The sequence below is a fragment of the Macrosteles quadrilineatus genome, unplaced genomic scaffold (genome assembly GCF_028750875.1).
Source record: "Macrosteles quadrilineatus isolate MER2022 unplaced genomic scaffold, UCM_ALF_1.0 Scaffold_1__1_contigs__length_201487025, whole genome shotgun sequence".
Classification (NCBI taxonomy): Eukaryota; Metazoa; Arthropoda; class Insecta; order Hemiptera; family Cicadellidae; genus Macrosteles; species Macrosteles quadrilineatus.
Genome location: NW_026542594.1, coordinates 38,245,007 through 38,266,898, shown reverse-complemented (window position 1 = coordinate 38,266,898; position 21,892 = coordinate 38,245,007). Strand labels below are relative to the sequence as shown.

General features: G+C 34.4%; 1 protein-coding gene across 3 annotated transcripts in view; it reads left to right on the top strand.

The window, feature by feature from the left end:
* The first annotated feature begins 682 nt into the window (after window positions 1–682).
* LOC128983105 (uncharacterized) overlaps window positions 683–21,892 on the top strand; it is a 49,100-nt gene continuing 27,890 nt past the window's right edge. For 2 of the 3 annotated variants that reach the window (XM_054402265.1, XM_054402266.1), the window contains exon 1: window positions 3,325–3,475. Coding sequence is in view for 1 of the 3 variants with exons in the window: in XM_054402264.1 (XP_054258239.1) it covers window positions 762–768 (7 nt within the window). In the remaining 2 variants the exon portion in view is untranslated. Of the gene's footprint in view, window positions 769–3,324; window positions 3,476–21,892 lie in introns of those variants that run through there. The other variant, XM_054402264.1, reaches the window with a different exon arrangement.

Genomic DNA, 21,892 nt, shown 5'->3' with positions numbered 1-21,892 from the left:
ATTTACAATTTTTTTAATTTTCTCATTAACTATTAACCGGACAAAAATACTTTTATATACTAAATTAATTGTTTTTTTAAGCTCTTTGAAAAGGTCTAAAGAGAAACTGGGAAATTTTGTGTTTTGAGGGTCAAAAGTGAGAAAAACCAATTTTTACCCCATAAAACCCCCCGTAAAGCCCCGTTCCCAGGGTCCGATCATGCTGGTTTGCGAACTCATTCAAGTTTATCCCGCTTTACACCTTTAAACCAAATTTCATCAAAATCGGACAAAAATTACTCAAGTTATCACGTTCACGGACGTATATATATATATATATATATATATATATATATAAGTCTATACATATATATATATATAAAAGTCTATATATATATATACATATATAAAAATTTGAACGAATGGTGTTTTTGGCCTCTGGGGACATCAAAATGAAAAAGAAAATCGGTCCCGGGTCTAGGTCTTACCGTGCCACCTACGGTAATAGCTACTTCCCTATAGGGAAATTCGCTAAAAACAACTGGTGAAATGACAGATATAAAATATTTTTGTCGCATCGATCAAATGTATGACACAATTCATTCAGCTCACTTGCGAGTTGGTCTTAAGAAAGAGAAAGCTATGGAAGTAGAGCTTAAAAAGAAATTTTTCAACATTTCCAGAGAGGTGATTAAAATATACTTGGATATGTTCGAACCTTGCTCACTGAAGAAAAAATCTCAAAGTAAAGGACTGGCCGTCCCATCATTATTGAATTCACGATGTCAGGTAAGATTAGTTTTAATTTTTAAATCCTTTCGCTAAATTAGAGTGACTTAATAATGTGTCAATAAGTAAAAGAAAGATGTAAAAAGAACTGTGTGATAATCGGTGTTTTAAGGTTACTCCTATTTTTGTAAAGCGGAAAAACGTATTCTCAATGTATGTGTAATGGACCTTTTTATATTTGTTCCTATTCGGTGATTTGCTGTTTATTTTCTAAAAAGCTATTTTATACATTAAATAATTATAATCAAAACATAAATTTTATTTATTTTACCAAGTGATTGTGGATTTCATGTAGATTTTTGGGTATACGGTAGCTTATACAGGCTATTCGGCGTTTGCGCAAACTAGAAATATCCACTACCCGACGTGGGCAATCACTTTTGCTCACATCGCGATGTGGGTATTTTGAATTTGCTCAATCGTCGAAGAAGGTTTTGACTTCGGCGTTTGAATAAATCAGTTTACCCACAACGCGGTCTGGGCATTTCGTTTCGGCCAATGTCCGAAATAAAATGCCCACTCCGCGACGTGGGTATTTCACACTATCCATATCGCGGAGTGAGTAGAAATTTCGGACAATGTCCGAATTCGGAGATTGAGTGTAACATATACACCGTATAGGGTGTTTCAGAACTCTCTACCAACATTTTAGGGCATTGTTCCTGGGTAGGAATCATATCTAAATATCATATTTAAATTGTCCGGAAGTCCTTAGTTACTCGCATAGCCGCCATTTTGTTATTTTCACTTATAAATTATTTCCTTCATAATGGTTTGATGTAGGAAATTGAAACTTTGCACAAACATTTATGATAACTAGACAAAGCTACAAAAAATTAGGAAAAATTTTCAGATTCACAAATCAAAATGGTGGCCATTACAAATTTTGTTTCTTTAATAACTTAAAAACCGTTGGTTTTACAAAGATTTTACGAGAATAACTTTTTGGGGCAATTTAATCATAAATCGGTTGACACCTTATTTGTTAAGATTAGACGAATATTAACTGAGATATGGCAGCTTTAGTGATACATGACCGCTGGAGGTTAGTTGCAGTTCGTGCCGAGACATGCGTCTAAAGTCTGCCCCAACAAAGCAACAGTCTCTATCCTCTTTGAAAGCAAATTGTTAATAGATATTAGATTATTTCAAATATAAATAAAATATCACATAACACTAAAAGTATATTTTTTATCAATTATCTATCATTAGGATGGCTTAAATAATTCCCTCCTTTTTACTGTCTTTAAAATTCACACAAAACACCGAAACATTTTAATAGGAGGTTTTTAAGTCAATTAGTTTATTAGTAACACCCACTTCTGTAAACGCTTGCATAAATCCAACATGGCCGACTTATTTTTTTCGAAATGGCGGAAAATTTCCCCATGGGATTTTCTGGGACTTTCTTCTTTGGGTTCAGGAGACTTTAAAAAATTATTTCCAACAGTTTTCAACTTTTTTTATTTCCCAAATTTTGCCATTTTTGAGCTAGTTGCACTGGACTATTAAACAAACGACAAATATCTGGTAATTGTCGGTAAGTGGAGAATATAGACGAAGATATTAGTCTATAAAAAAAGGCTGTAAACAACCCCCCCCCTTACATTGTGTTGGGGTGCGACGGCCAGGACAATGAATTTGTATTGTAGACCTGAAACATTGGCATTTGAGTTGTGTATCGGTGGACATGATGGCAGGTGTTTGTTGAAAACACCTGCAACACACACTGCGGAAGAGGTACTGCATGTGCAAAACACCTTTCAGCAAATATTCCTTGTGATTCTCTGCAGTAAAGCAGTGGCTTTAGTTGCGCTTGGGGAATAACATTAGCTTATACCAGTTATGTTGTCAAGTACAAGTTCGTGAAGAAACTTGTAAACTGTCGGTCACAATTCTGTCGATAACCTCAGGACTATGACAACCCGAACTCAGGAACCGTTATAGTATGTCGCTTAATCATAACGAGGCGGTTCACGACTACGAGAAACACAGAATGAAACATCTTCTCAGCCTGCTGCTTGCTGGCCACTGCAAAGTAGGAGTAGGGTTGGAGAAATGCTACTTCTTGACCAAACATTTATTTCTGGTCTAACTTTGCATTATCATGTGTTATATTTTTTTACTCTTTATGTTGTGAATGTCTATGAACCGTTCAGCGATGGCCTTGAGAGTTACGTGACTGTCAGATTAGGCATTTTACTGGTCACGAAATTAAAACTGACAACCATTGCTGTATTACCAAAGGGTATGGTATTTACTACCGTAAACGCTCCATCCCTAATACCCGGGAGCTATTCCCCCTCCAACCACTCCTCCACTCCTCTACCACCCTCTGCTAGATAACGGCAACATTGGACTTGGCCTTGCCCTAGAGGCTATAGTGTCATTCAGACTCAAGCAAGCTAGACAATTGCTACTTACTAGTAGACACTAGAGACAGTGAGAGTGGTAGTGAGGCATAACCAGTGAAACGAAACAGCTCGGTTCTCGGTTTGGTTGTTTGGTTCATTGTTCATTGCCATTCATCAGTCGCGCTCGCGCCAGCAGAGCGCACACACGGCAATCGACGTGTTATAGCTGTGGTGTCTTGTTTAAGTAAAAGTAACCTACTATCAGGTGTTCAGTCGTTTGAGAGCAAGTTTTATGTTCAAGAATAAAGAAAGTTATCACACAATCGTCATTGGATGTATCTAGCCTATATCAAGTGAGTAATTGGACTAATGTTAAAGATTATTATAATGTTATTGATTATACAGTTGGCCATTGTAAATTATATATAATGTTACCGTGCAGATTAGTATGATGAACGCATCAGTCTAATATATATTGTTTACAATGCCAATTCAATAAAATTGATAAATTTACTTGAGTAAACATGGACTAATTTGACAGTTAATTGTTTGCCACTACAGTACAGGGTTGACCTTTGAATACTGTTATGTTGTTGATTACTAGCCCTAGCCTATGTTACTTCTGCTTCTATGCTGCTCCCTAAACGAGCACTTTAAGTGGCCCTAGTAATTAGGAAATTTTAAAGTACAATAATTACAAAATTAAATAACATACCCTACACTAAATAATTTCGTTAACTGTAGCTTCAGCTAGGCAACTGTGCTATCTCTTCAGTAAAATAGTAAAACTAAAAAATACCATATTTATATTAATGAACAAATTTTTCGGGTTTATTTGTACAGTCCTCGTTGATAACTTGAATATAACGCAGATATTATAACGCAGTACTGTATATTTCCACATTCGTAGCAAAATAGTTTCTTGTGCAATCCATTCTGCAAAGTTGCAGGTCTACGTCTTTTAAACAAGAAAGTACCAGGGTACCGAGCATTGCTCATAGAGTTTAATTTGCTTGAAAGGTCAAAAAATGAAACATACATTTGTACGATTTTCATAATATTACAAAACAAAGTCTAAAATATATAATACAATAAAACGAATAATATAACTTAATAGAGAATTTCATCATGCTCATGTATTGGTGATATTTTTACAACATTTTATTCATATAATCTTGTCGCTTCGAGTCATTAAAACCATTGCAATTGAACACACATTACTGACACAGCAAATAAAAATTCCAAAATAAAAATCTGCATTTGAAAACAGCGTACCAAAGAAGTCCTTTTATTGAATTCCCTATTATAGGGACTAAGCTATTATCGTAGGTCTCATGTATTTAGGCACTCAGGTCTGGTAACTTAGGGACAGTATTTATTACTTTTTCAATATGATGCCCCAGAGGCCAAAAACACAATTCGTTCAAATTCGGAGTGGATTTATCCGTTTTGGACCCCCTGGACCCAAAAAAGTGGTTTTCGAACTGTGAGTGTGTGTCCGTTTGCACAATAACTGGAGCAAAAATTATCTGATTTTGATTAAATTTGGTAAACGTGTAATCCTAAATTCATTTGAACGAGTTTGTGAACCAGCATGATCGGACTATGGGAACAGGGGTTTATGGGGTAAAAATGGGGTTTTCCCACTTTTCACCCTGTAAACGTAAAATTTTGCAATTTCATTCCAAACCATTTTGTAGAGCTAAATTAACCAAATAATTTAGTATAATTAAGCATTGTTGTATGTCTACCGGTTACGGAAAAATCCCAAAAAGAGTAAATTTAAAATTACCATGTCATTCTTATGGATAATAAATAAACTGTTGTAGCTTGCTTGTCTATGGACATAGTTTAATGAAATTCTGTTTACTTCATACTAAGCTATCAAATTTTAATTTAAAACCCCATTTTCTTATACCTATAGTAGCAAACCTAAGTACTCATCAAAATTTATGATATTTAAATAGGAAGTAAATCTGACAATTTTAAGGGAATAATTTAGTGGAATTCCAGCCAGGTAGATGGAAATTCGCTTATTCTGCAGGTTTGCTATGGCGGGGGTATTTTACATTATCTTCTTAACAATTCGGCATACAACAAAGAATTAATATACTAAATCGATGTTTGTTAACAAAACTTTTAGAAAAATGTCAAAATGTTATGTTTTAGTGGTGGAACGTGAGGATAACAAATTTTAACATTCACAAATTATGTATTAAATAAAAAAAAAAACATTACTGTAAACAATCCTACTTTGACAGTAAGTTCTCCTTGTGTATCACAGCTTTTTGATGTTGCTTACTTCAAATTAGCTGTTATCATAATTGCAAATAAATGGTATCAGCAATCTGACACATACTTTCTCCCATTAGCTTGTCTACAACCTTTATCATGGGTAAGCGATGAATGTATTTGGAATTTGCTTTATGTATAGACCTGGTATAGACCTCCCAATGCAAACTACACCACTATAGAAACGTTGTTAAATGCTGCATTTATTGACCTTGCAGTTGGGGTCGATAACGTCATCGTGTTAGGAGATACAAACATCGACCTACTCTCCGATCACAGTGATGCAAAATACATGAAACGTCTCTTGCAAAGCACAAATACAGTCCAACTGATAAACGAACCTATACGACCAAGGGACCAGGGCTAAGGGACCAGTTCGTTGGCTAACCAACGAACCAGGGTCACTGCCGAGTCATCCACTCTCATAGATCACGCCATCATCGAAAACACCACAAAATTATTTAGGTGTGGAGTAATTGATACCTCAAACATAAGAGACCACAGGAGAGTTAAAATAACTGACCACAAAATGATTCATGGATGTATTGAGTTTGAATTTGGTGAAAAGAATTCAAAATTTGATATTACAAGTGCAGTGAGAGATATGGCGGCAGTGGACTGGGGATGTGCTAAGCAATTTTTAAAGGTAAATGCAATTGAAAAATTCATTTCCTCAAATATAAAGGCCATTTTCGATAAACACACTCCTAGTGCACAGGCGTGTAACAAAGAAAAAAAGCTCCATTGGAATGATAAAGTAGCCAATGGAGAACTACTGAAATTAACAAATTATCAAAAAATACAAATAAGTTAAGACGCAAATATTGGCAAACTAAAGATGGTAGAGATTGGGAACAGTACAAAACTAATAGGAATGAGTTTAATATTTTAGTACACAAATCAAAAAGGTCTTACTACCTTAAAACCCTGAGTAATTCAAAGAAACCTATATAGTGAATTCTGTTCAGTCATGCGAAGTTGCAGCGTAGGTGATGATAGTAGACCAAACGATTATTCATTTGCGAGCATTTTTAGAACAAATTTAGAAGCGAAGTGCAAGTGCTATAGTGTTTCCTGAAACCTGATTGTTGTTTTGGTAAAATGTTTTCTTTTTCAATAAATTCTGAAATCTGTTTAGCTACAATTTTCTCTAGAACCTTTGATAATGTTGGCAGTACTGATATAGGTCTTAGATCTTTAACATTCGTCGGATGTTCGCTACATGGCGCAGAATGTACACCGCAAGTATTTTTTTCTTAGTTTCAACACGCTGTGACTCCTAGCTAAATTAGTAGCTAGAGAAAAAAATGCCATGAATACAAACTTATTTAAATGATATTTCCTTATTTGAAAAAAATCTTAAAATATAGGGTTTTCCATAAAAATCAAAGTTGGTGGCCATATTGGATAAATGGCTACTAAAATTATTTTTTTCACCCTGACCCAAATTTTGTAAATGTATTTTGTAACATAAATAAGTTTTGTAACACAGTCCAAGGAAGTTATAATTAATTTTTTTGACATAAGTAATAACTTACGAATAAAACAGCACACTCATCCTGTAGAGACCCCGTTCTGCAGTTTATGGCTATGGGTCGCATCTTATAACAATGTTTGTTACCCTCAAGCCCTCAAGGCTTCCCTGCAATTTTCTACTGAAACATTATGTATGAATACAGGGTGAATTAGACCACCCGTTCACAACGGTTTGGCCCAATAAAAACTACCTTTTTATTTAAATTGTTTTTGTGATTTACAATTATAAAATGTCACTTTATGCACGTTTCTTTCCATGTTGGGATCCAAGACATTTTACAAATTTTTTAAGTAGGGTGGTTTTTTTTAGGTAAAGGAGTGGGATTTTCGAAAACGCCGAAGATTTTCTCGTAGAAGATTTAAATTCCTGACCATGAAAATGCTTACACATCTTTGCTAGCTATTACCGTTTTCAAGCTATAGCCGTTTTAAAACCGTGTTTTTTTTTATAGAAAATATGATTTAAAGAAGGGAATTTGGGGGGTTGTAATTTGGAAATGTAACTTTTTTGATTTTCTGGGTGATTTGCGACTAAGACGGACCTCCAGAAAAATTTTCAAATCCTTAACTAATTTCCAGCTGCTGTTTTTTTTATTCCAAAAACATTAGCTGTATAGATAACTTCGACATTGATCAAAATATGCAGAGTATATACAATCAATTCGTACCCTTTTCGTGTCTTCCTCGCTTATTTTTGTCTTGCATTGTAGGCCTATGATTATTCTAACCGTTCAAACACTTCTTCAAATCTCTTCCCCTGTAGAAACAAACCTAAGTACTCGTTAAACCTAATCTGATTCAAATAGGGGATGTAAGACATGTTTATAATGACATATTTGAGCAAAAGTGGATCAGACAAATTGGATTTCGTTAAGTCTGCAGGATTGATGAGGTGGGAGTTGAGTTTAGTTAAGGATAGAAGTTTATACTGTGTTATAAACAATTTTATATTTCCTCATTGACTAACTTTTGTTACTGGCATCCCAGTCCAAATGCTTTTTATAGCGGTATGGTGGAAAATTGATGGGTCGCATCCGGCCCAGGTCACATCTGGCACGATCCACCCGGCTGGCCCATGGGATTTCTTGGTGGGGGGATTTCTTCTCCCATGAATACAGGAGATGGGAGAAGATCTTTATCACCTTCCCACGGCATTTCTTCCCAAAATATGGTTTGGCTGAAAACCCTGTCGTCTTATAAAAATACTTACTCGTGCTTTGGATGTCATACTTGTAACATTGTTTAGTATCAAGGTAGAGTTTTTCTCGTTAATTTGTTAGATAGTGTAATATTTTAAGTACATAGTTTAGTGCAAATGTTCAAAGTTAAGAGTTCCAGGGGTTGTACCAATAATAGAAAATGTATGAATTTGTTGTCTTTTGAGAAACGTGTATGCCACAAGGCCACGAAAAAAATCATGCTTGTAGATTGATATGAATGTTTTGTTATATTCTTCCCCTGTTTATTTAACCGCAAGAGTTCTAGGAAGGCCATATGCTTGAAATCACCAAAGGGTTAGTGACCTCATTATTGCCGCTTCAGTGTCGTGCTCAATATCACTGCGTACCTGGGTTTTCATGCTTCGAGCACTCACGGAAGCGGCAGTAATGGGATCGCTAATCCTGTGGTGATTTCGAGCATGGAACCTCCAGGTGTGGAAGGACAATGCGCCTATATGTTTATTGATGAAGCAGCTACCTTAAAAAGCTATCATTGATTTTGGATCCTAGGTATCCTAAATAGGCGTTCACAGTCTGAGTTAACAAAAACGTACTACTGTGTTATAAATTTAAGTAATACAGTTAAATTTTGTTTCTTAATTAAATTGTGGGTGTGAAACCGGCTGTACCGAAACTGCCACGACGTTTTATGATCATAATCCATACCGAAACTGCCACGCCAATTAGTGAGGATTATAAGGGTGTTTTTGAGAATGCTAGAAACACTGAAACTGCCACGGCGGATTCCTCAGGAAGGGGAGGTTGGTTTGGCAACGTGCAGGGAGAAACGGGAATGAGAATATCCCTCACTCATCACAGTGACGATTTTGAAACACAACGCTTTACTTAGCTCATAACTTAGTTAAATGCTTTTCATGCCACTACTTAAAAGAGGCCATACTAACTTTGCAGTTATTTAAATCAAGTATCAATAGAAAAAGTCATTTAACTACCGATGAAGTCAGAAATAATTAAATAATATGTTCTAATGGATTAAGATTGCAATGGAATGTAAAATGTTTCTTACTAAATGTATTATATGAATGCTCTTAACCCGTTATAGTGAATTGCTGGTATTAAAGAAATCGATAAACACATATTTTATCATTAGATTTGAAGTTTTCAGTTTATAAATATACCAAGGTATAGGTAGGCATCGTCAAAATTGCACAAGAAGAAACATAATCTAATGCAAATAATAGCACAACAGGATACGTGTCCTGAAGTATAAATAAAACACAATTGTGTATATATTGATCATATTTGGCGATTTTATTGATTTCATCCTATACTATTAATATTTTGATTTTTTGGGCTGCGGTGGAGGTAATGTATTTAGAAATGAGCTGGGAATACTATGAAAACATGTTTTTCAGCAATGAGTTGGAAATACTGCGCGCACTGCGTTCCAATTGTCTTAGGAATTGGCGTCGAAGTATAAGATCCTTTGTGATGACTAGAATACACAGAATTAAGTTCGAGTCTTTCCAGTTTATTAAGTTTATACTGTACCAACCTCCATGGTCTCCAGAGGGGCGTTCTCGTGGAATCTCAGTGGAATGCCCTCCTATTAGCTTGATGTAATATTTTTCAAATTCGGTATTTCTCAACAGTTTTGTGCCATCCTTCAGAGAGTTAGTAGTAAGGTATGGTCTAGTCAATTAAGTTCGAATAATGTGCAGGTTTACATTAATAATACCAGATAAAAACTTCATAATTGATAAGTATACATTTTAGATACGGTTGGTAAAAAATAAATCTTAATTAGCCTAGGCTACTTGTAGTGATAATTCAGGGTCACTTAATTCTGCCAACCTAGAAACCGGGAATAGCGCGTGAATTTTAACTATCAGGAAAAAGTCCATGAGTTGTAATTGAATTTAGTAAGAAATCGAGAAATAAAAATGGTAAAATATTTGCCGTAAAATCCACCCGAAAACCCAGAGTTTACACGTATTGCGCAATCGAAAAACGCCATTGCGAGAAACTACTGTAGAAATGACCACGGACATTGCCGCAATATCGATAAATCATCACACACTAAGCCGCAAGGGCAAGATGATCATTAATTTTTCGTCGATCGCGAAAAATGGTTACGGGTGTTAAAATAATCGCTGGAGATGAATGCTAATGTTGCCGCAATTGTGAAATCATCACCGGTCATCATCATTGCTGTCGTAGTTTACCATCACAGTTATTTCTGCGGTGAATCGCTAGAAATTATCACGGATTTGGCCACGATCGTAACATACGATCACGGATGTTTGTTAAAGTTTCTTACGACGATTCTCCATTTTTAGGCGTTTCCGTGATCGCAAGTAATAATCTCGGTCGTTTCTATGATCACAGAAAATTTTCACGGATGTTACGCCCGGTAGGAAATCAACACGAATTTGCTTCCCATTTTCTCATGTTTAATCAGAATGAAATGAGACTCGGTGTGTGTTTTTGCATATTTATTTAGTAATATACCTCAATTATAAATTTTGTTTATTCACATTTACAGGGCTGGGCAAAAGTATGGACATCACCAGTTAACCTTTTAATGGGTTACGTCAAGAAAACAAAACTCTGTACACGTCTCTATCTCACGCAAGTGAACTTTTTGTTGTATTCAAATTTTGTTCTTAAACCCAAAATGGGTTATTTTGGTGGCCACATCGAGTGACACCTCATATTAATAGGCCATTAGTCGAAGAAATATATATCGAAGAAAGAATATCGACAAAAGCTAGAGGTCCCTATCTAAACTCAACCCACTACAGTGACTGAAGAATGGTAAGCGTTAAAATCGTTTCAGTTACTGTTACTCGTTGTTATATATAATCTGTGAAGCATTTTGCGCGAGATCCTCCCCGATTTTTTTCTCTAGCAAACCCACTTACTAACACCACACTTTGTATAACAAAACTGTAGCCGTCTACTAACAACGCCGCACCCTTTCTCTTCGTTTCAAATATCTTATCCTCCATCGAAAGACTATCAACTAAGTATAACTAACACACCAACACCCTTACTACTAACTCTCTGAAGGATGGCACAAAACTGTTGAGAGTAGATGTATAATGCCGATTGATCGCCATGAGGGAGTATGAGGGGTATGATGGCTGATGTAACATGAGGTCAATCAGGGTTATCAGGCGGAGAGAGAACTGGCACGGGGAGAACGTACATGGGTGAGAGAGCTGGCACGGTGAGAGAGCTGGCACACGGTGTCGAAAGTTTCCGTCGGCGTGTCGGGGTGGACGGTTGAGAGAGCTGGCACCGCGGAGGCTGGCACACGGGAAAGGTGTCGGTGGTGTGTCGTGGTGGACGGACGAGAGAGCTGACACCGTGGAGGGTACAGGTGTGACAAGATGTATTATAAATATTTAAATTAACATTTTGATTTTTAAGGTGGTGATGATTAACTCGCAAACGCTTGTCGCTTTTGTCAATTAGTGTTGAGTGTAGATAGTTTTCCAAATGCGTGGAGTAAATAGAGTGTTTAATTGTTAGCCTGATGTAAGGAATAATGGATAAATAATATGTTTATATAGATTAATTTAAAAACGATTATGGTGGAATCGCAAGCGATTTTATGGCATGCGCTCGTATATCATTTAACGTTGAGGTTGTTTCCACAAATATGTGACATATTTTGTTTGGGAATTTGTGTTCGAAACTTATATTTTAAAAACTACCATGTGATTAAAAAAAAATATATATATAAAATATTAGTTTCATCTGTTTAAAAAATCTTAGGACTGACATATGTTGTATTTTAAAATAAGTTAAACAATTTACAGATTGTATAGTATTTAGATAAGCGCTTAATGGATTTGCATCGTGGCTTATCGTGACGTTGCAGAAAACATGCGATAGTGATAACTGCGAGTGCATCATCAATTCATTTGAGTCAAACAACAGATAAGATGTCTAATTTATATACCAATTATTTGTTTACAATCTGAAGCAAGTCTTTATACTGATATCGATACGAGGTAGGTTGTGTAGGTCATGTTTCAGGTTGACGAGCGGTTATCGTCTCGGGCTTCGACGCCACGGGACCGGGTTCGGGACTGACGAAGGTAAGTATATTAGGATAATTTATTTTTACTATATTTAATTGTAATTTATATATGTAATAAAAGAAATGTTTTTGAGTTTAGTATATATTTATTCACAATAAGCAGTAGTACTACAGTATAAAAAATGTCTATTATATATCATGTTAAACAATATTATCTTTTTGAATCCAGGAGTTTTTGGACGAAGGAAAACCAAGCCATTTTACAAACACTTTATCATCCTTCTTCTTGAGAATCTTTTCGACTAAGTAAACGTCTTTATGTTTAACCTTAGTTAGCTCTTCTTGATAGAATCCTCCGGCAATGGGTTGGTTCTCGGCATCTACCAACTTGTAAGTGACGGGTTCTGTCGGAACTACTTGCGTGATGCGAAATATTTCTGTGGAATAATTCGGAGTATATCCCTTGGCGAATTCCCCTTTATATTTGCTAATGCGGACGTAGTCGTTAATTTCAAACTTAGGTATCATTCGTAGTTTGGGTTGTTTATATGAATAAATGGTCTTTAGTAATTCCATTTCATTCTTCTTTGATACGTCACACGGCTTCATTTTTATAGTCGAATGTTTCTTTGTATTGTAGAAGTCCATTAGTTGGTCTAGTATGTCGATCCAATTGTAAGTACCATTAATTGTAAATTTTTTCCACATAAAATTTTTTAACGTGCGATTAAATCTTTCTGCCACGCTCGACTTTAAAATGCTGTAGGTAGAATAGTGGTTAATTTTATAATCACCCATCAACTTTTTAAACTCGGAATTGTAGAATTCTGTTCCTAAATCGGATTGTAAATTTTTTGGAACCCTTCCCTGTTTTAATATGTTTTCCATTGCAAAAGTAACCTCTTTACTGGTTTTAGTTTTGAGAGGTCTTGACCAAGCATATTTTGAAAAAACGTCAATTACTGTGATTATATACTTGAATCCCTTATTGACCTTGTAATATTTTGTCATATCAATTAAATCACACTGCCAAAGGTCGTCAAACCCTTTCACAACTACCTTTCGTCGAGGAAAATTCTTTCTTACCGACTTATGTAACTCGTTAGCAATATCTTCTTTTATACCCATAATATTAGTTACTCTATAACTCCTTTATCTCTGAGCTCTGATATTATATTTATAACTTCGTTATTGTGACTAGTATTACCTGAAATCTCTGATAATTTCAATAATCGCAGCCTGTCCACAATTTCATTTATATTATCATAATGCACATAGTCTGGAGCACATGGATAAGTATCCAATTTTAAATAGGGAGTTTTTAACCCACTCCCTTTCTTAAAAATATTTTTTATATAGTTTCTGTATTTAAATGTATTTGTAGCTTGAACCTTCTCTCCATCAGAATGTCTCACTAAATGAGCATTTGTAAGCAGTAATATATCTTTAAAAGAATTCAGATCATCTTTAGTGATAAGTGTCTTATTTGGTTTCTTCTTAAACATAAGTTCCAACAAACCAATTGTTGGTTTAAATTTTTGACCTTTTATTTTAATGAAACTATCAGATGGATCGTAGTTAATTTTACTATTTCCAATCATCCATTCATCATTATCACCTAAATATACACCATACGTATGATCCATTTCATTTTTACTATCGTTAATAGATTTATTGATATAATCGTTAAAATTTTCTTCGTTTTCATCATGTTCACTATTGGAATCCGATTCTTCTGATAATGATTCATTGGTTTGAATTTGTGAAGGTTTGCTTTCATTCATAACTTTAAGTGATGACGACGGAGTTTGTTCACTATCAAGAATTGATGAATTCTTGTCACTCTTTTTTTTCTTTTTCTCTTCAATATTTTTTACTATTTCACTAATAGGATCGACGATAGGTTTAAATTTCTTTTTGAATATTTCTTCTTCATCCACAATACCTCGTTTCAGTGCTAAATATTTTTTTCTTACCGTATTACTTGTTTTGATTAACTCCTTTTTAACATCCATTTCCTTTCGAAGTTGGATGAAGACTGTGTGGTATCACATACAATATTACCTTATAAAAAATTTATCGAACCCATTGCGATATCTACCATTGTTCAGATCACTTTCTTTATCGATTACGAAAAATCCAAATTTTTTATTCCAACAAATTTGACACATATCTACAAATTCCGTAAATGTTAAGTCGGGATTAATATGATTGTTATAAACATGTTTAAGATTATTATTATCCTGTTTAAAAACAATTATCATATTAGCATTATCTCTAATTAACTGCTTCGGAATTCTGGAATAAGATTGACAAAGATAAAAACAATCCACGTCTTTGTGTCGACCCATACTAAAAAATGCACTTACGTTGTTTTGCTTATCACATATTATATCATCAAACACAAACACCGAGTGTTTCTTAGCCTCAGAAGGTTGAATTACTTCTTCATTTTCAGAGAATTTATAATAACCAATTCCTTTTACATTTTTTAAAACGTTTTCCAAAAACTGGTATTTTGGTTGATATAAGGACTTTGAGTAAACATATATGTTTTCAAATTTTAATCCATTAGGATCTGTAATTAGGCTTAACATCACAGCAGTTTTCCCACAAGATGATGGTCCTGTAATTAAACATCTGATTTGATTTGGAAGGAGCCCACTATGTCTTCGTCTATTATCAACCGGTTTTAAATCAAAACTTTCAATGTTTAATTTTTGTTTTTGATTAATCACCTTCATTATTATGAGATAACCTTCTCTTACCACGTTCTATGCAGAAATGAGATTGATCGGCATTCTTAAATTCTTATGTAATCTTATAAGTAGTACACAAGGGAATATAAATAATAAACGAAAAAATATAAATGAAAACTATTTTATTTCCACATGGTTCTATTTTCCATCCTATGATATAAAGATTTCATTTTTTCTACAGCAAGTTTTACTGACTTAATTTTTGAACTATTAAAGCTTTTTGAAAACAGATCACCGATACGCTTATCTTTCTCCTCGTCTGTGCAGTCTGAAAATAATGATGTAAACCCCTCAATGTCTTGCCCAGAAGATCGATGGATCAGATACATCAAAGTGTAGTATCCACTGTAGTCTGATGATTCACTCTGTATTCGATGTCGATTGTAACTCCATTTTTCAGTAGCATTTTGAATGAAGAGAAATATTTTGTAAGGTGGAGGTAAACCGAAACTATCAAAATATTCACCCCGATGAAATTCGTCAATGTAAACGGCTACCCATCGGTCTCCAGTATTGAATATATATGATGAGGGATAGTTGATGTATGAAGGTATTCTACCTTCAGCGTGAAATATTCCGTTAAAATGTTGAACGATTTGTGGATTACTTTGAATAAAAAGCTCTAATTCGATTGCGTACATCTTGCACAATTTTCTTTTCTCTGAGGTTTTCCGTCGATGTGATCTGTACCCGCACCTGAGGAGTTGTAATGTTCATAGCAGTAAATTATATCCTTTAGCTTATCTTTTTTGTGATCTGGGAGAAGGTCCCACACGTGCCATAGGTCACTCGGGGACACGTGATGTACAAAATACTCTTTCGGTAGGTAAGATATTTCTTGTATTTTTAAATTGGCTAAAGTTCTGTTACCGTATTTATCAAGCGTATTGAATTTATCAATAATTTCTCCAATCTTGTCAACTGTTTTGTCTTCGATCTCCAATAATGTGGATTTCTTTTCAACCTTGTTTATATACCAGTGTAACAACAGTCTAACATTTTCACTTGCACATTGATCAGTCGTTCGAGAATGGTAAAAACACTTTCTAAAGCTCATCTGTTTTCTCAGATCGTTGATTCTTGGACAACAAATTTCATCCATATCCCGCACGGACACAGTTTTATTCGATAAAGTATTTTCAATAAAAATCTTTTTTTCCATACCTTTGACTAATACAACATCGTAAGATCCTAATATCCTGTTAAAAATATTCTTCATTTCGAAATATGGAGTGTAACCGTCATTCCAGTCAATTCCATGACAGAATTGCTTAACCCATGTTGCAACCTTTTGTTGTGTTTCAGGTAACGCTGTATATGGAAAAGGTGGTTTGAAAATAATCGATTGCACTTTACTACCTGAAGTTGTGAGAAAAGCTGCTTCCTTCACGATGAACTCATTTTTTAGTCCACGGAACCCTTGGATATCACATACGACTGTTCTGTTCGACATCTTGTTAGCAACTGGAATAAAAATTGTGAATTATCACGTTACAACTTGTTTAATCTCAACCTACTAACCCTTGACCTTGTTCCTGACCTTTTGTTTTCCTTTTTTCACCTCATACTAACTTTTTTACCAAACTTGTCATCGGGTTGTATTCAACGACACGATCGTGTAATATTAAACAATATGCTGTAGTTTTAGCTGCGATTGTACTTTTCGATTCAAACTCTAATCTTATATCCACTGGTCCTGATTTTATGGATTCGTTTTGTCTGGAACAATCGATTACAATTAACGGAGCATGTGTTACAAATTCACTATATGTGAATAGGGGTTCGCCCTTTTTAAAATAGTAGTTTTCTTGAAATTTTACATACATTTCATAAAGAATCGCTAGCTGATTCTTGGACTGATCAAGGTTCATATCGTCATACGGGTAACACTCTGAATTCAAATAAAGTTTTACATTTGAAACGTCACATATATCAAATTCGCTGACATTTTTTTTGATATTGTTTGATCTGTCCGTTTGAAATGCTAATACAACATATCGTGGTTTTTCCAACTGAGTTGATGTTTTTACATTCCATGTCTGTCTATTTGATTGTGGTAATAAAGGATATTCATAAAGCTCCCATGTTCTAAAATTGATGAAAATTGATTGATTTTTTTCAATAACTTTGAGTAAAGATAGTTTTTCTTGATCTGATGGGAATACGTAGGGAACTCTCCATTGAATTTTCTTGATGTTAATGTCCATCGTTGGCTCGATACTTGTACTTGTACCTGCAGCTCCTGTTTCAGTCTTAACCTCACCAAGCATAGCATTTAGGTCAGTTCTTGATCTTATAAGTATAAGTTCCTGTTTAACGTTTAATATAATTTTATTATAATCCTCAGCGAACCCAATTAAAATCTTAAGAGGAATGCAGACATTAAAATAGAAAGTACCTTTATTTGTACTGTCTTCTTTGAGAGTCAATAAACTACCTTTTTCACTCGTCCAGCCTGCATTAGTTAACATTTTAATGTCACTATCATTAAAAGACAGATAACCTTTCATTGTACTTGTAATTCCAACGTTTTTCACCCTATCTATTTCAACTCCACCGATTTCGTATCGTATTTCATCAAATAAATAAGCATATCCGTTATTAATGAATTTTGTATTTGTTGATTTAACCACCCCCTCGATGTAGAGAGTACTGTTGCAGGGATACGTATAGATATCTTGATGTTGGATTGGTATTCTAATTTCATCATTATTGTTGAATGAAGAATTAGCATATGGTTGATGTGCGTGTACTTCTATTTTATTTATCGATTCGTCAAAGTAAATTTGCTCTCTTACTTGTAATATACTACCAGCCATGTTTAATTTTTAAGCCTAATGATACTAAAAAGTCTCTATTACTCTTAGAAAGAGAACCTCTCTTCACGGTGTCCGGTGTAGAAATGTTCACGGTTTTCAAATACGGTATGTTCTTAACTGGGGTGAAGATCATAGGCATGATTACAAACGTTTAAGATGTAATGTTACTGTGATGGTTTCTTCACGGAAATTGATAGGTTTACCATTTTGATCAGTTATTTTAAGGGATATGTTATCAATCGTCCTTGTGTTGATTGGAAGATAGATTATATTGGCGGGAGTTTCAACTATTTTAAATCCTGGTGGAACAGTGGGAAAGAATGTATGTATCACATGACTTGGATTACTATTTACAAACGAAGACGTAATTATATTACACTCCACGTTTATAGTATTGACTTTTAAGACGTTTACCGTTCCATCCGACACATGAGTGAAAAACTTGTTTAATTTTCTATTTTTGAAACCTAATAAAGGACCTATTGAGTCTGAAGGAGTGAAGTCGATGTCTTTGGAACACTTTATCTCACTTTTTAACGTATTATTGTTTGGTTGAATTGTTATCAGTACATCATGATTAATGGGATACGCATTTTTGTATGATAAGCTAGTATCGATGTCAGTTTCTGTTTCACCTCTCTTATCTCCAAGAACCTTTCGTAAATACTTTTGCAAATCTTTAACTTCATATGATCCAGTAGGTATTTCTATACCCACCTCTTCATTTTTATCGGTAAGATAATAAAACATATTACACCCTTCCTCAACATTTGGAATTGAATTAAATGTTTCAAAATTGATGAACCCTAACACGTAATCTCGATCATTTTCTAGTTCAATTTTGGGGAATATTTCACAGCTTAAGAGTGAACTATTTCCCGAAATTACAAATAGGTGAGACATGTTGCTTGTACGATGGTCAAATAATGACTGAGATAGTTATTGGAGAATATTTTAATTACAATCAGACAGAAATTTCAAACACAACTGTCCACATATTTCAGTGTTAAAATTTTGATCCCTAACATAGTTATACAAAATAATACAGTTTTTTAAATAATGTATAACTTCCATTGGTGGTTTGAGGTTCCCAAAACTGTCGTAATACTTTGCATGTGATCCATCTTTACGTAAAGCGACCCAATGAGTCCCGGGCCCATCATCATCGTCTAAGTTTATGATTATCGCTTCTTTATTCCATGGATGCAAAGGCAGTTTATCCTTAGAGAATACTCCTCTAAAGTAAGGTATTTTCAATCGTTTAGCATACCTTTCCAAATCCAGATTGGTTAGTGCGTTTGATCTAAAAAAATACCCATCCCTTGTTTGTATGGTCTCAAATACAATCCTTTTCCTGTTTTAATCTTAACGTCACTTACATTTTCCTTTCTTGCTCTGTTAACTTCGTTTATGGCTTTATACACTGAGGTAGCTCCGCCGGCCAGACTTCCGATGGCAGACAGTCCGGCAAATAATGGCAACAGGAACGGTAACGCTCCTCCAGATTTGGGTATGGGTATGATTCTAGGTTTTTTTATTTGATCCTTTTTACCACCCCTCATCGCATTTCTTGCAGCTTTCAACGCTGCAGGAACCAATACCTTAAGTTCTTTGCTTTTACTCTTTTTAAGTTCGTTTTTAGCCGCCAGTATAGCATCCTTGAGGTGTTTCTTCTGTGTATTTCCATTCTTACTGTCATGTTTCGGACTCCTTTTCTGCCTTTTCTTTGTAACACTTTCTGACTTCGATTTCTTCATACCAGCACCGAGTTTAAGTTTTGCTTTCATAGCGTTCGTTACTAAAAAAGCGTTTACCTTTTCACCGAGTTTAGCGTCCGGAGCCGATACTCTCGTCCACGCCCTATCGGCCAGCAGCCTGTCAGCTTTGTGTCTACTCGTTAAATCCTTGTTCTGAGCGTATGCTATATCGTGTTCCTTGCAGTAACTATCAAGTGGATTGATCCCTTTGTCGCCCCTTGCCAGACGTTTCTCCAATTTAGTACCAGCCCCACAAAATTGGTATCCACCCAACAGATGTGCCTCAAAAGGTAGGTTATCAATAAGCTTATTAATTAGACCTCCACCTCGTTTGAAGCTCAGAACCATACTGATGACCAGTCCTACTTGCTATTCAACTTACCTACCCTATCCCAAAAGTCGTCTTTATCATCATCTTCTGTTGATTTACTTTCTTTCAAGGTTTTTATTTCAGACCTAAGATAAGCTAAGTCATTTATCATTGCACTCATGACATCTGATATGGGCTTACCTTCTCTATTTCGGGACCTTGCAGTCAACGAAGAAGCTGGATAAAAAACCTTAAGCTTTTCATCAATACGTGACATATCAGAGTTTATCCTGTTTTTGAAAGCATCTAATTGTTTACGAGTCACAGGTGAATTTTCATTCTCGCTCGCTTTGACAACCAATTGAATATTATACTTTTTTAAATCTATGACACCATTCATATCAGGTTTAATATAATCCTTTATCATTTCCCTCAGTACCACTTCAACTAAAGTTGTATTGTTGCTTCGTACTGTTTCATCTACATATTCTTTGTTTGCAACATCATGTCTTTCAATTGGCTTTTTGACATTTGTTATTATTGAATTATTGATATTTACTTCACTTTTGTCATCAATGTATAAATACTTCTGCATGAGTGTTCTTGCCTGACCTAAAGTAATGGGAGAATAATTATTTATGGCTTCATTTATATTAATTATAAACTTTTTAAAGTTTAATTCTCCTTTTTCTGGTTTAATGAAGGATTCCACCGTCTTGCTAATTATTTGATTTACCCTAACTAATTCTTTATCTAGATAAAGTTTATTTATTGCATCAGAGTCATCGGTTGGATCTTTTTCAATTTTAAAAAAGCTCAATCGTTTATTCTTCATATTAATTTCATCATTGATACCAAAAGTCACACATTTTAAATTAATCTGTGAATTAACATAATTTTCGATGTATTGTTTAGAAACTACATCCGTTAACTCGGTAGGATCTCCAATATTGTTAATTCTCATTCTTTTAGCATTAAAATTGCCATTTTCATACATTAAAGTATTGCTTTTGAAATAATCGAGAGATATTGCATCTTTTCCATCTACAGGGTTTGATATATTTTTAATATTATGATTTTCGCAATCAATAATAAATTTCTTTCTATCAAACTTAATAGTATCTCGTAGTTCTTTGTCCATACTATTTTGAAAGTACCTCTTATTAACAACATCCATGTCTGATTCAGGATCATTGACATTAACAATTTTTCTCTTTCTTAAATTAACTTGTTTATCCTCTAACAATAGACATTTTGATGAAATATAATTTAAAGTAACGGCATCACTAGAATCGACAGCTTCCCCTACGTTTGTTAACCTTTTGTTTTCAATATTAAAATTTTGTTTATCAGTTAGCTTGAAACCTATTCCTGAAGGTCCTACTACAACGTTTTCTTTGGAAGTAAAACCTATATAACCTCCAAACTTGTCGATACTTGGTTTCATCGTCTTGAAAGTCAAACATCAAATGATGCTATTCTCTTATTTTGATTGATATAACTATGTTTTTATTCATGACGTAATATTTAATTGTGTATAAATATATATTTATATCAGATAAATGAAAGGGAGATAAATTAATCTGAAACAAGGTAGGTAATAAATAACACTGAACACAGATTGTATGTCAAATAATTTATATTTATTTACAAACATATCAAAATTACAAATATACATAACAAATGTCAAATATAATTGTTACACTTACAAAATTATGAAAAAAAATCTATGTATTAATTTGAAGATTCAATGGTTACAGTAATTAAAAACATAAACAATCAAACTAAATAGATAAGTTAAGTTTACAGTTTTTTTCATTACAGTCATAATACTTTCTATTATTCCACTATTTACATAAATTTACTGTAAAGCTCAAATTACTTGATTTATTTGTAACTAGATAATGTCCCTTCTTACAATGACAGACACATGATTGTCAACAATTATTTCCTCTAATTTACAGTCCGGATCATCGTGATCTTCGGAACCACCGTTTAAGACCCAACACACCCTAGCAACCTTTATTAGGACAAGATCTGCGATGTGACTACAGTAATTAATGCT